At 38.8% G+C, this 13,602-nt stretch overlaps 1 protein-coding gene across 1 annotated transcript in view; it reads left to right on the forward strand.

Annotated features, from left to right (window-relative positions):
* SPAG16 (sperm associated antigen 16) overlaps nucleotides 1–13,602 on the forward strand; it is a 1,095,878-nt gene that overhangs the window by 634,610 nt on the left and 447,666 nt on the right. Inside the window, 1 exon segment of the mRNA XM_056111979.1 lies at nucleotides 2,460–2,586. Coding sequence (XP_055967954.1) covers nucleotides 2,460–2,586 — 127 coding nt within the window.

Consider the following 13,602-nt stretch of genomic DNA (forward strand, 5'->3'; position numbering starts at 1 on the left):
ACTCCCATGGTAGGAACTATCTGGAATCTACTGAATGTGTGAATTATTGACATCTGCATTTGGATTGGGATTAAGCCCCAATGTCTTCCAGCAGTGCTGTTTTCTGATTTTTTATCTTCCAACCAACTAGTGAATCTCTGCTAAGCTTTATAGAGTTTCACTCTGTAGAAGTACCATCTAGGCCCTGACAGCTATCAAGTTATAGCAAATTTTCACACTAACTACTGTCATTCCCAGTGCAGCTCCTTTATCCTTGGTACCTAACACTGCGAATTTCAGGCACATCAGTAACCTACATTGTTCACACTGTACCTTGGCTCAGGAGATTTCCATATACTGTGGTTATACTAGGGTAGTTTATAGTAGAGAAGGGCTTTCAAGCAGAAGGTTTAGAAAGTTTGCTGAAATCAAATAGGTTTTTTTTTTCCCTTTGCCTAATAACCCTTTTCATTCTTTATCAGGAAATAGTTGCCTCATATATTTTTTGTAATTTTATAATTGTTTAACATTGAGGAAGAAATACAATAGTGATTATTAGGTTAAATATACAAATGCTCACAAGACATTTCTTTATTTTATTATTATTTAAAAGTCATAATAAAAATAAATTGAACTTATGAAGTATTGCAAAAGATGAACAAAGTTATTTAAATCAAACTGCACTGAATAACATTCAGTGCATAAGGGATTGGCAAATAAATCAGTGATTTAAACAAAAATTACTCTATATTTTTAAAGGGAAAGAAATGATACATTTTAAATTGATTTTCTGTAATGAAATAAAAAATTATGAAATAAAAAAATATAATGAAATAAAAAACATATTCCTTATGGTTTTATAAGATGATAAATGCAAATGAAAGGCAGACCAAGAAATATGAAATAAGTTAAATAGAAAAAAAATATGTTTGTATTGAACCCTTCCTAATACTCTTCCCCCAAATACACTCATACATACACAGATTACAAGTGAGAATTATATGGTAATAATGGGGAAAATTTGCTCCATAGAGTTATTCACTGTGAAAATTACAATGACTACTCCTCTTTGCAACTAATCACAACTTTAGTCAAAGAATATCAGAATATTGGAGCTGTACTGGATCTCTCAGCACATCCAATTAATCTTACTTTCTAAAGAAGGATATATACAGCAATCAATATTAGATGAGATGCCTATGGATTCCCTGTTAAAAATTGTCAAAATTAGGACTGGAACCCAATACCCCAGCTCTCACTGCAGAGTTTTCTTCACAACACTATATTATGATGCTTCTTGAGTATTTCACATGGTTCAAGACAGAGAGGAACCTATGACCATAGCTTTTCTTATTGGCTAGAAGTGCGGAACTGCACTTACACAGACTCTTCTGTCCTCAGTATTATAATGCTGCAGCAACCCTTCTTTGTTAGACTGGAGTATAAGTGGTCACTGTAAAATAAACAAGACATGAGGCCTTCAGAGATGCTACAGTGAGCATATGCAAGGCATAAGATAGACCCAAGACCCATCCCTGGTATTCCATGTGGTCCCTCAGTACTTCCAGGGGTAATTCCCAAGTGCAGAGCCAGAATCAACACCAGAGCATTGCCATGTATGATCCAAAAAGTAAAATAAAATTCCCAAACACAACAGCCATTACAAAGGAGAGGTCACTGTTCTCCATGTGTTCATTTTATAGGATTCATCCCCATTACATAAAATGCAAAAGCAAACCTACAATTTTCTTTCTTTTCTGTTACTGATAATCATGTGGAACACTGGTTATCCAAATAACCCGGAGAACTTGTTTTAACATATTGTTGAAATCCACACTCCACCAAGTTTCTACTTCTGTAGTTAAGAGTATGAGACCAAAGAACTTGTATATCTGACACCTTCCCAAGTGAGGCTAATACTGTTGCCATGGGTAAAAGAATTTAAGAATCTCTGATGTAGTCTTCTCACTAAAGTCAAATTATAATTACCAGAGTAGATAGTAATTCACACTAATTTTCATACTCCATCAGGTACCAATAGAGAGAGAGAACATATCTAGGACTTGAGTTCCAGTATGTGCTAAAAGTATTTCAGGTGATTCTAGTTCACAGCTGGTGCTGAGAAAAAAGAAACGAAATAAACTAAACCAGTTCATTTTGATTTACTCTGTAGTGAAATGTCTTCTTTATTAGCTTACTCCTTTATTAGATAGGGATACTTTTTAAAGAAGTTTCTTCATAATAAGAAATAAATGATTTGATGAAGATATTGACAAAGTGAAATTTAAATTCAGTCAATTTTGTGTTCCTAAGTCTATAAATGCTTAAAAAGGTGTTGGAACCTACATTTAAAATGTTAAGTATTATTCCATTCATGAAAAACAATCTATGTCTAGCTTGCTGAGTATTGCATAGACACCATAGGAAATGTATGGGTGCTAGCTCCTAAACATTTAACTCTTATTCTTTTCTCTGCACAGTGGAAGATGCAGATACACTCTGTATGGACATACAGAGTCTGTCAATACCATTGAGTTTTTCCCTTGCTCCAGAATTCTTCTCACGGGCTCTGCAGATAAGACACTCTCAGTATGGGATGCAAGAACTGTAAGCATTCATCTTGCCTTTCTCACATTTTGTTAAGTCTAGTCTCTTAAATTGGAAGTGACTTATAAATAGTTGTGCAAGGGCATTAAAGGCTAGAAGAATGGTAGTAAACGCTCATTGACACAACCCTGTGCATTCTTATCGATCTAGTCTTCTAAGTCTTTCAAGGGCTCGAAAAATTGTACTAGAGAGAGTGTAGCAGGTAAGGGGCATATGCCACAAACACTGATTCCCCTGTACTATATGTAGTGACCTGAGCCTGCCAGGAGTTATCTTGGTCTCTGAGAACAGAGCTGGAGTAATCCCTGAGTGCAGACAAGTATGCCACAATAAATAGCACTGTAGCACTGTGGCTCTGTCCTCCCGTTGTTCATCGATTTGCTTGAGCGGCCACCAGTAATGTCTCACAACAAATTGTGAGACTTGTTGTTACTGTTTTCGGCATATTGAATATGTACACTAAATAAATAATGAATAAATAAATAATAATGTGATTATCTTGTGAAATATCAATTCAGTCATCATTGATTGAGAAAAACTCTAGGTGTAGGGAGTCAGAAAGGAAAATAAATGAGTAAACCCTTTCCTTAAGAACATTGTGGTTTGGTAAGGAAGGACAAACAAGTGATTATTTTCATACAGTGAAGCGCAAGAAGGAAGAATTTGCAAGGTGCCGAGTAAAAAGGAAACAGAAAAAAATTCACCTGCACCTGGAAGAGAGTGAATAACTTTCAGAAGGTGCTTTTTCTTGAGTTGCAGTTGGGAGGGTAAAGATCTAGCAGATCATCTAGAGAAGGTTGGGATCCAGGAAACTCCAGTTTGTGTGTGTGTGTGTGTGTGTGTGTGTGTGTGTGTGTAGCCAGGGAGGTTTGACTACAATGATATATTCCAAGGGTATTACAAGTGGAGTGAAAACTTAAGGAAAGAAATCATGGACAAAATATACAGGTATGTGGTCTTAAGAGCAGCTTGTAGTTTATTTCAGATAGAAGCTATGAGAATGGAGTCATCATTAGATTTGCCTTAAATTTTAAAATTTCAATAATATCAGTTTCTGTTGTATATATTTTAACGACACAATCTTACACTGCTCAATGTATATGTTATTGCAGCATCACTACCAGACTAGTACTATTCCTTCACTCTGGTCCTTTAGATTCCGTCTCCCATTTTCTTCCCTCTCCAATCCTCCATACAGTAACTACAGTCTGAGCCCACTGGAATTTTCCTGTTGGTTTTGCCTGTAGAATTATTTGCTTCTCTACATCCACATAGAAATGAAATCTCTGATAGTTTCCTTCATCTTTATTTTCCCCCTCCAATTCCTGGATTTGCCTTTTAAAAAGCTTAATTTCTTAAGCAAGTGGATTTTACTGAAGAAGTCATTACAGCAAGATATGAATAGCATATTATTTGAGGCAAATTTGCCTTAAAATTTAAGGCAAATCTAATGATGATTCCGTTTCTCATAGCTTCCATCTGAAATAAACTGCAAGCTGCTCTTAAGACCATATACCTGTAAGACTAAAAAGTAGAGCATGAATAAAAATAGGTGGTTTGACTTTCAATTGGTAATGTAATTGGATATAGGGATTATGGAAGAAGAAGAAATTTGAAGTAAAAAAGAATTGTCCAAATTAATTGAGGACCAAGTGTTTACTAGGGTCATGGGAATTGGAGTGCTAGACCTAGATAAGCCTTTATTATTGTGGAAGAGAATCAAATATGAAAAAATAGAGATGGAATGTAGAAATTATATTTCAAACAGTTCAGCTCCGCCTATGAGGAGTAGAAAAGACTCCAAGTTCTAGAATCAAACAACTCTAAGGGCTGTGAATCCTCCTTTGTTTAAATATCAGGGAACACATTTATTTGCTTAGGGAAAGAACTGAAGGTTTGGATGAAGATGCAAGAAATAGAGATAACACAGAGGTTTAGTAAGTACAAATTTTAGTAGTTTGAAAAATGTTAAAATCCATCATGGATCATATTAAACTCTAGGAAATTTGAGGCAGAGGATAAAAAAAGCACTCCAGAAAATTATAAAAAATGAATAGTCATCCTTTTTAGTTCCTGGGTCATTCAAGAAAGTTCATTCGCAATTACTTAAATTTGTCTTCCCATATTTGCACATGATACATACTAATAAAGTGATCAGATGATAGACAGATTGTGAACAGGTACCCACATTAAATCTGGAAGGCCTAATTTAATTCTGTGTGGAAAATATATTTAGGGTTTTCATATTATTGGAGAAAAGAGCTAATAGGAGAGTCTTACTTTTTAAAAAGTGTTTCTCTACATATTGTAGAGATTTAGAATGAAGAGGAAACATAAGCCAAGCCAACTTTGTGGGCAAAATATGTTAGACATGACTTAAGAATTAGAATGCAATGAGCTGCACTTAGACGCAAAGGGGCCTAAATATTTTTATTAAAATAGCGAGACCTTGGGGCAGCCAGGTTCACAGTTACTAATGGAGCATTAATAGAAAAGTAAAATTCCACCTCAGTTTGTTTTAATACTTGATTGTGAAGAGCTGAAAAAGCTATAGCTAAAGGAAGATTCATAGATAAAATACTATTTCATAGTGACCTAAATTTTACATGAAGTTTTTCTCAATTTTAGTGTTTTTCATTCTCAGAGTGCTGTAAGTGATTGCTCATAGAAAGTGGATCTCTTATTTCTGTACTTTCATGCAAGTAATAAAGCTCCAATGCAGGGGGAAAGTGCACTTATTAAAAGAATGTGCTTCCATATCTCTGGCTAAATGCAGAGTTGTTTATTGATGGTGACCTTCCTAACTAATGTTGCTAGCGTTTCGTGTGCGGTTTTCCCCACTTGTTTCAAGAGAAAAGAGACTCAGCAGAGCACGATGTCCTTAGCATACAGTAGCATAACACTTTGTTCAAATATGTGTGCTAGAAAAGTTGTGAATCACATGATTATTTAATCCATATAAATACATACATGTAATAAGATTAATGGAAAATTTAAATTATTTAAAACTGTTATCTTGGCAAGCTGCCCGTGATGTATTTGATATGCCAAACATAGTAAGAACAAAGTCTCCAATGGAGACATTACTGGGCCTTCTCGAGCAAATCGATGAACAACGGGAGGACAGTGACAGTGAGAGTGATCTTGCATATTAAATAGCTTAGCTTCATATTTGGTTATATAAGGGAAAGACTCAAAAAAGTGCCTGCCATAAAGGCAGGCTTGGTGGGGTTGGTAGGAGGAAAACTGGGGATATTGGTGGTAGGAAATATACACTGGTAAAGGGACAGGTGTTAGAACAGTGTATGACTGAAAGCCAGTCATGATCAACTTTATAAGTGCCCAGCTCAAAAATATAGAAAAAGGCTCGAAATCTTTGGTATAAATGAATGTTGCTCAAATGACTTGACTAAAAATGACAAATTATTGAATGAGTAGAAATAAATTTTATATTTTTATATTTTATATTTTATTAAAAAATACACTAAATTGATATCTATACAATGAAAAGTTAACATGTAAAACAAAAGAAAATTTACTTATCTCAGGTTTTTAATAATTAGATCATTCAAAATGTAATCTAAATATTGATTTAAAATGTATTAAATTATGTATATAACTTAATCACTTAATCCCCGTTATTCATCGATTTATTCGAGCGGGTGCCAGTAACGTCTCCATTCATCCCGGTTGCGTGCTAGCGTAGCCCAATGGTATCTGTTCATTCTAGGAACATGCAGAGCTTCAAAACGATCATTTAGGGTCTTGACGAAGAATTCTGACCATCTTATAGGTGGGCGTCCACGTGATCTTTTGATGTCCCGTGGAATCCAATCAGTAATGGCTCTAGACCAGCGGTTGTCTGTAAACCTCATTACGTGTCCAGCCCATCTGATTTTTGATGTCTTGGCAAATGAGACAGCGTCCCTGATTCTTGAGCGTTGACGAAGATCAGAACTCTGGATTCTATCTCTCATTTGAGTGAATCGTGATATTCCAAGCATAGTTCTTTCGATTCCTCTTTGAGAGACCCAAATAGCGTTCTCATCCTGTTTTCGTAGGGTCCAGGTCTCTGAGACATATGTTAATGCAGGAAGAATAGTGGAATCAAAGAGATGTGCTCATAGCTGGAAGTTCTTTGTCCTTTTAGTTATTTCTTCAATGCTCTTGAAGGCATTCCAAGCCGCTCTCTTCCTCCTGCGCAACTCAGGTGCCAGGTCATTCATCATGTTGATTTCTTGACCTAGGTATATATAACTGTTGCATTCGGAGATGGTGGTTCCGTTGAGAGCGAATGGAGTGTCAGGAACAAGGTTGTTTCTCATAAACATTGTCTTCGTAAGATTCAGCTGTAGTCTGACCTTTCCACATTCACGGTCAAAGTCATTCAGCATTTGTGCCGCTTGGCTGATGTTTGGTGTTATTAGAACAATGTCATCAGCAAAGTGGAGGTGGTGTAGTTGCCGACCATCTATCTTCATTCCCATGTTTTCCCATTCCAGTCGTCGCATGATGTTCTCGAGGGTGGCACTGAAGAGTTTTGGTGAAATTTTATCACCCTGTCGAAGCCCTCTCTTGATATGGATGATTACTTCTTTGTAGAATGGTGAGATCTTGGTAGTGAATCCGCAATAGAGCTCAAGAAGGATCCTGATGTATTGAGTTTGTATGCCCTGATTGGCTAGGGCTTCCATGACCGCTTCCGTCTCAACAGAATCAAAGGCCTTCTTTAAATCAGTGAATGTTAGACAGAGCGGCATCTCGAACTCCTGAGATACCTCAATGAGCTTGGTTATTGTGTGGATATAGTCGATGGTACTGAATCTTTTTCAGAATCCAGCTTGTTCGCATGGTTGTCCTTCATCTAGTGTTCTGCTAATCCTATTCAGGATGACTCGAGTGAATAGTTTGTAGATGACAGACAATAGGCAGATTGGGCAATAATTGCCAATGTCGTGGATGTCTCCTTTCTTGTATAGTAGTACAGTCCTGCTGGTTTTCCATTGAGATGGAACCTTGCATTCAGACAGGTAGTGTGCGAAGAGTCAAGCCAATGTATTGATGAGTACTGATGGTAAGTTCTTCAGGTGTTCAGGTCTGATCTTGTCTGGGCCAGGTGCTCTTTGTTTCTTTACCGACGAGATGGCATGTTGGATTTCGGAAGGGAGAACATTGGGAACGACATATCCATCATGTGGTATGTGGTATGTGGGCAAGTGTATGTGGCTATTAAAGAGATCTGTATATAACTAACTAAATTACACAGAATAATTTCTCTAAGATTGCATAACATGGAGTTCTGGTGATTTGGTTTCAGTACTCTCTCTGTTATTTAAATAATACAGTATAAAATCTTGAAAAATAATATTTTAAAATTATATTAAGACACATTCTAAATCACTTAATCACTTAACTTCCCGTTAGTCGTCGATTTGCTCGAGCGGGCGCCAGTAACGTCTCCATTTGTCCCTGTCCTGTGCTAGTGTAGCCCAATGGCATCTGTTCGCTCTGGGAATATGAAGAGCCTCAAACCAATCATTCATGATCTTGATGAAAAAGTCTGACCATCTGGTAGGTGGGCGGCCACGCAGTCTTTTGACATCCCATGGAATCCAGTCAGTAACAGCTCTAGTCCAGTGGTCGTCTTTAAATCTCATTACGTGACCAGTGCATCTGATTTTTGACACCTTGGCAAATGAGACAGTGTCCCTGATTCTTGATTGTCGACGGAGGTTGGAACTCCAAATTCTTTCTCTCATTTGAGTGAAACGTGATACTCCAAGCATAGCTCTTTCAATTCCTCTTTGGGAGACCCAAATAGCGTTCTCATCCTGTTTGCTTAGGGCCCAGGTCTCTGAGGCATATGTTAATGCCGGAAGAACAGTGGAATCAAAGAGATGTGCCCAGAGCCAGAGGTTCTTCATCCTCTTAGCTATTTCTTCGACGTTCGACGTTCTTGAAGGTGTTCCAAGCTGCTCTCTTCCTCCTGCGCAGCTCGGGCGCCAGTTCATTTGTCATGTTGACTTCTCGACCTAGGTACACATAGCTGTTGCATGCAGAGATGGTCATTCCGTTGAGAGCGAATGGGGCATCAGGAACGAGGCTATTTCTCATAAACATTGTCTTCGTAAGATTCAGCTGTAGTCCTACCTTTCCACACTCACGGTCAAAGTCGGCCAGCATTTGTGCCGCTTGGCTGATGTTGGGTGTTATTAAAACAATGACATCAACAAAGCGGAGGTGGTGTAGTTGCCAACCATCTATCTTCACTCCCATTCCTTCCCATTCCAGTTGTCGCATGATGTTCTCAAGGGTGGCACTGAAGAGTTTCGGTGAAATGGTATCACCCTGCCGAACCCCTCTCCTGACATCAACAATCACTTCTTTGTAGAATGGTGAGATCCTGGTAGTGAATCTGCAATACAGCTCACGGAGGATCCTGATGTATTGGGCTTGAATGCCCTGATTGGCTAGGGCTTCAATGACTGCTTCCATCTCAACAGAATCAAAGGCCTTCTTTAAATCAATGAACGTTAGACAGATCAGCATCTTGAACTCCTGAGAGATTCAATGAGCTTGGTTACAGTGTGGATCTAGTCGATTTTGCTGAATCCTTTTCGGAACCCGGCTTGTTCTCATGGTTGTCTTTCATCTAGTGTTCTGCCCATCCTATTCAGGATGACTAGAGTGAACCACTTGTAGACAACATACAATAGGCAGATCAGGTGATACTCTACAATATTTTGGATGTCTCCCTTCTTGCACAGTTGAACAGTCCTGCTGGTTTTCCTTTGGGATTGAATCTTGCATTTAATCAGGTAGCATGGGAAGAGCCGAGCAAGTGTATTGATGAGTACTGAGGGCAGGTTCTTCATGTGTTCAGGTCTGACCTTGTCTGGGCTGGGTGCTGTTCGCTAATTTACTAACAGAATGGCATGTCAGATTTCAGAAGGGAGAGTGTTAGGAACGATATATCCATCCTGCAGAATTTGGTATGTCAGCAGGTGGACGTTGCTATTGAAGAGATCCGAGTAGAAGTCATGGATAATCTTCTCCATTGCTCTTCTGGAAGATGTGATCCATCAGGATGTCGGAGGGCAGTAATCTTGATCTTGTAGTTGGTGAAGGACAGGAGGATATTGTGACTGCTTTTCCCTGCTTCTGCTGCACATGCCAGTACTGCTTCTCTTCTCTCTGTGAGGTCTTGCTTTATCACTTCTCTGCACTGCTTTGCAAACTCAGACGTTTGCTTGCAGTTGCCTGAGGCTTGCACCAAACCAGGTTGGTGAATGAGCTCAAAAATTTTTGAAGACAGCCTTCTTTTTTGTGGCTATCTCTCTCTCTCAGTGTTCCTCACATAATCATGCAGGTGCTGGACCAGTCGATTGTATGCTTTGTCAATGTTATCAATGACAGCATCTTCCCAGGTTGCTGCAATACTGCAATATGTGTCACTATCATAAATAAATAAAAATAAAAATCTCTGTGCTAGGAAAGCATGAGCGGGCTGCTAAAGGACTCCTTTCCTTCATGACAGAATTCTTTCATTCATGCAATCTTTGCTGATGACATTGTTTTAATAACACCAAACATTAGCCAAGCAGCACAAATGCTGGCCGACTTCGACCGTGAGTATGGAAAGGTCGACTACAGTTGAATCTCACGAAGACAATGTTCCACTGAGTGAAGACAATGTTTATGAGAAACAGCCTCATTCCTGATGCTCATTCGCTCTCAATGGAACAACCATCTCCGAATGCAACAGCTATGCGTACCTAGGTCGAGAAGTCAACATGACAAATGACCTGGCACCTGAGCTGCGCAGGAAAAAGAGAGCAGCTTTGAATGCCTTCAAAAGCATTGAAGAAATAACTAAGAGGATGAAGAACCTCTGGCTCTGGGCACATCTCTTTGATTCCACTGTTCTTCCTGCATTAACATACACCTCAGAGACCTGGCCCTATGCAAACAGGATGAGAACGCTATTTGGGTCTCCCAAAGAGGAATTGAAAGAGCTATGCTTGGAGTATCACGTTTCACTCAAATGAGAGAAAGAATTTGGAGTTATGACCTCCGTCAACGATCAAGAATCAGGGACGTTGTCTCGTGTGCGAAGGCATCAAAAATCAGATAGGCTAGTCACGTAATGAGATTTAGAGACGACCACTGGACTAGAGCTGTTACTGACTGGATTCCACAGGATGTCAAAAGACCACGTGGCCACCCACCTACCAGATGGTCAGACTTCTTCACCAAGATCCTGAACGATCGGTTTGAGGCTCTTTGTGTTCCTAGAATGAACAGACACCATTGGGCGACAGGGACAAATGGAGACGTTACTGGCGCCCACTGGAGCAAATCAATGATTAATGGGAAGTCAAGTGATCAAGTGATGCAATCTTTTTCCTTCAAGTAGTCTACTAGAGAGCAAACATATCAAGTGATGCAATCTTTTTCCTTCAAGTAGTCTATTAGAGAGCAAACATAAAGTGAAAATTTTCTTAAAATTATGTATTTGCCCTAGATAGCATAGAGGTTATGGGCCTTGGTTGCATGAAGCCGACCAGGTTTAATACCTAGTTTCTCTTTGGTCCTTCAACCACCCAAGAATAATCTTTGAGCACAGAGCCAGGAGTAATCTGTGAGCAACACTGGTTACATCCCAAAGACAATACAAACAAAAATTTTTAAATACTATATTGATATTTAGTATATGCTATAATTATTGTTTTGGCATTTCTCCCCATAGCTAAACTCTTTTAAAGGTGATTTTAGGGCCAACATATATTGAACACCTAATATGTATTTCTGCCCACGCACCAGGCTGTCTTCACTGGTGCCCCTGGCGGGGGGCGGGGGTGGCGTTTAGTTTCTCTTCCCACTCCAAGCAGAGCCCCGGCAGCTGAAAAGCTCCAGTAGCCAGTCACAGCCATGCTCAAGGCCACTCTCCACATGCTCGGATGAGCCTCACGCATGAAGGAACCAGCAGAGGAACCCAGGTGTGTGAGTCCTGGGACTGAGATCTCCAAGCCTGTTCAGGTCGGGACTGGGCCTCCTCAACCCAAATCACTCATTTTCCAGTAGCTAGACAGCCACACCCACAAACTGCGCCTGTTGCCAAGAAATCTCATCAATGGCCAATATTGAGAGACTATAAAGCAATGCTCCCAAAAGCTTATAGTCTAGTTCTTATAGTCTAGTTCTCCTTCTTGGAGAATCTGGCAAGCTATAGAGAATATCCTACCCGCATGGCAGAGCCTGGCAAGCCCTCGCCGTTGTATTCAAAATGCCCAAAACAGTAACAGTGATGTGTCTCATTCCTCTGACCCTGAAAGAGCCTCAAATGCGGCACTGTTGGGAAGGATGAGTAAGGAGAGGATGCTAAAATCTCAGGGTAGGAACAATGCAGACATTAATGGTGCCCACTTGAGCAAATCGATAAATAACAGGATGACAGTGATACAGTGAGACAGTGAATATGTACTTCACTTTTTCATAACAAATAGGTAATTCTGTCTATCAATTGTTATTCTTATAGGTATAGTAGAATTGAGAAAACTAAGTGAGAGTATTTATTGTTATTATTTGGGAGAGAGGTAGTTTGAGCCATACCTGGCTGTGCTCTGAGCTTACTACTGGCTCTGCACACAAGGATCACTGCTGCTGGCCAGCTCAGGAGACCATATGCCATGCCAGAGAGTGAACTGAGTCAGTCCCAATGCAAGACAAAACACCTTACTCACTGTACTATCTTTCCGGGTCTTTAAAGTCTCTTTAAATACTTTAAAATAATGTGGCCAAGCGGACTGACTCTCCAGTCTCAGTTCTTCATTGCTATTAAAAGTATCAGCCTGAGGAAATAATAAGGGATATTGAGCTTGCCTTGCTTGCATCCATCCTGAATTGATCCCTGGAACTACATGATCCCATTTTTAGGTACCACCCTGGTTACCCTGTAGGCCCAGCACCACAGGCTCATGCAGCACTGCATTATCTGGCTTTAACACTGACCCACCAAGTCTAGTTGTTCAAGCATCACTAGAAGTGGATCGGGGATACCTGCTTCCTCCTGGGAGTCCCCCTGAGCTAACTTGGGGCATACACCAACTCTCAAATTAAAACTATGCTTTCAGGGTCTGGATGTAATTAGAGATAGAACATTTCCCTCTTTTTGTGATTCCCAGCACCACAAAAAGGAAAAAAATTGTGTATACCTGTGAGTCATTATAATATTTCATTGAGAAAATGATACCTCAATATGCTTATATCTTTAAATATTGGTTTAACACTGTAACACATAAATTAATGATTCACAAGTTACTTCTATGCTTGAATAGAGCAACTATTAGGATAGTATGTGAACCCTTTCAAAGATTAAGAAAAAGAAAAAACAACTACTTGAGAAAAAGTACATCATACATCATGATTTTTGAGTTTGTCAATACAACAAATGTTTTTGTTTGTTTGCTTATATTTGGCTAGGTATTTCTCTAATCCTGAGATCCTTGATTTGATTGATATTACAAGAAGTTTTCAAATGGTTTAAAACAAGCTAGACATTTCTTTTCTGACTTTTTTTTAAAGAACTAGGTTCAGAACTTTAAAGGTGACTGTCCTTATTATAGATTTAGCAAGAAAAACATTTTCAAATAAATGTTATCAAATGTTCTAGAAGAACTGTTTTTCTTTTAGAAGTAGTTCAATTTTTTGTTCACTGTTAAAAAGTCACTCTGATGGTATAATTAACTGTATTATTATTTTTCAAAATGCTGCTGTAGCACATAATGGATTAAAATGTGTCATTACATAAAGGTCCACAAATTAAGAATTCTTACACCAGCACCAGGGCGGGGTGGCAAAGCTATAACTCATCTTTAAGGTCAAACTTTTAAAGAATGATTTTTTTAAAATTTACATATTCTTAGTCACTTTGTAATACATTGTTTTAAAGATTTTAATTGTCATATGACTAATTTGCATGAGAGTCACTCTTTCTAAATGGTCACATTGATGAAA

The sequence above is a fragment of the Sorex fumeus genome, unplaced genomic scaffold (genome assembly GCF_029834395.1).
Source record: "Sorex fumeus unplaced genomic scaffold, SorFum_2.1 ptg000014l, whole genome shotgun sequence".
Lineage (NCBI taxonomy): Eukaryota > Metazoa > Chordata > Mammalia > Eulipotyphla > Soricidae > Sorex > Sorex fumeus.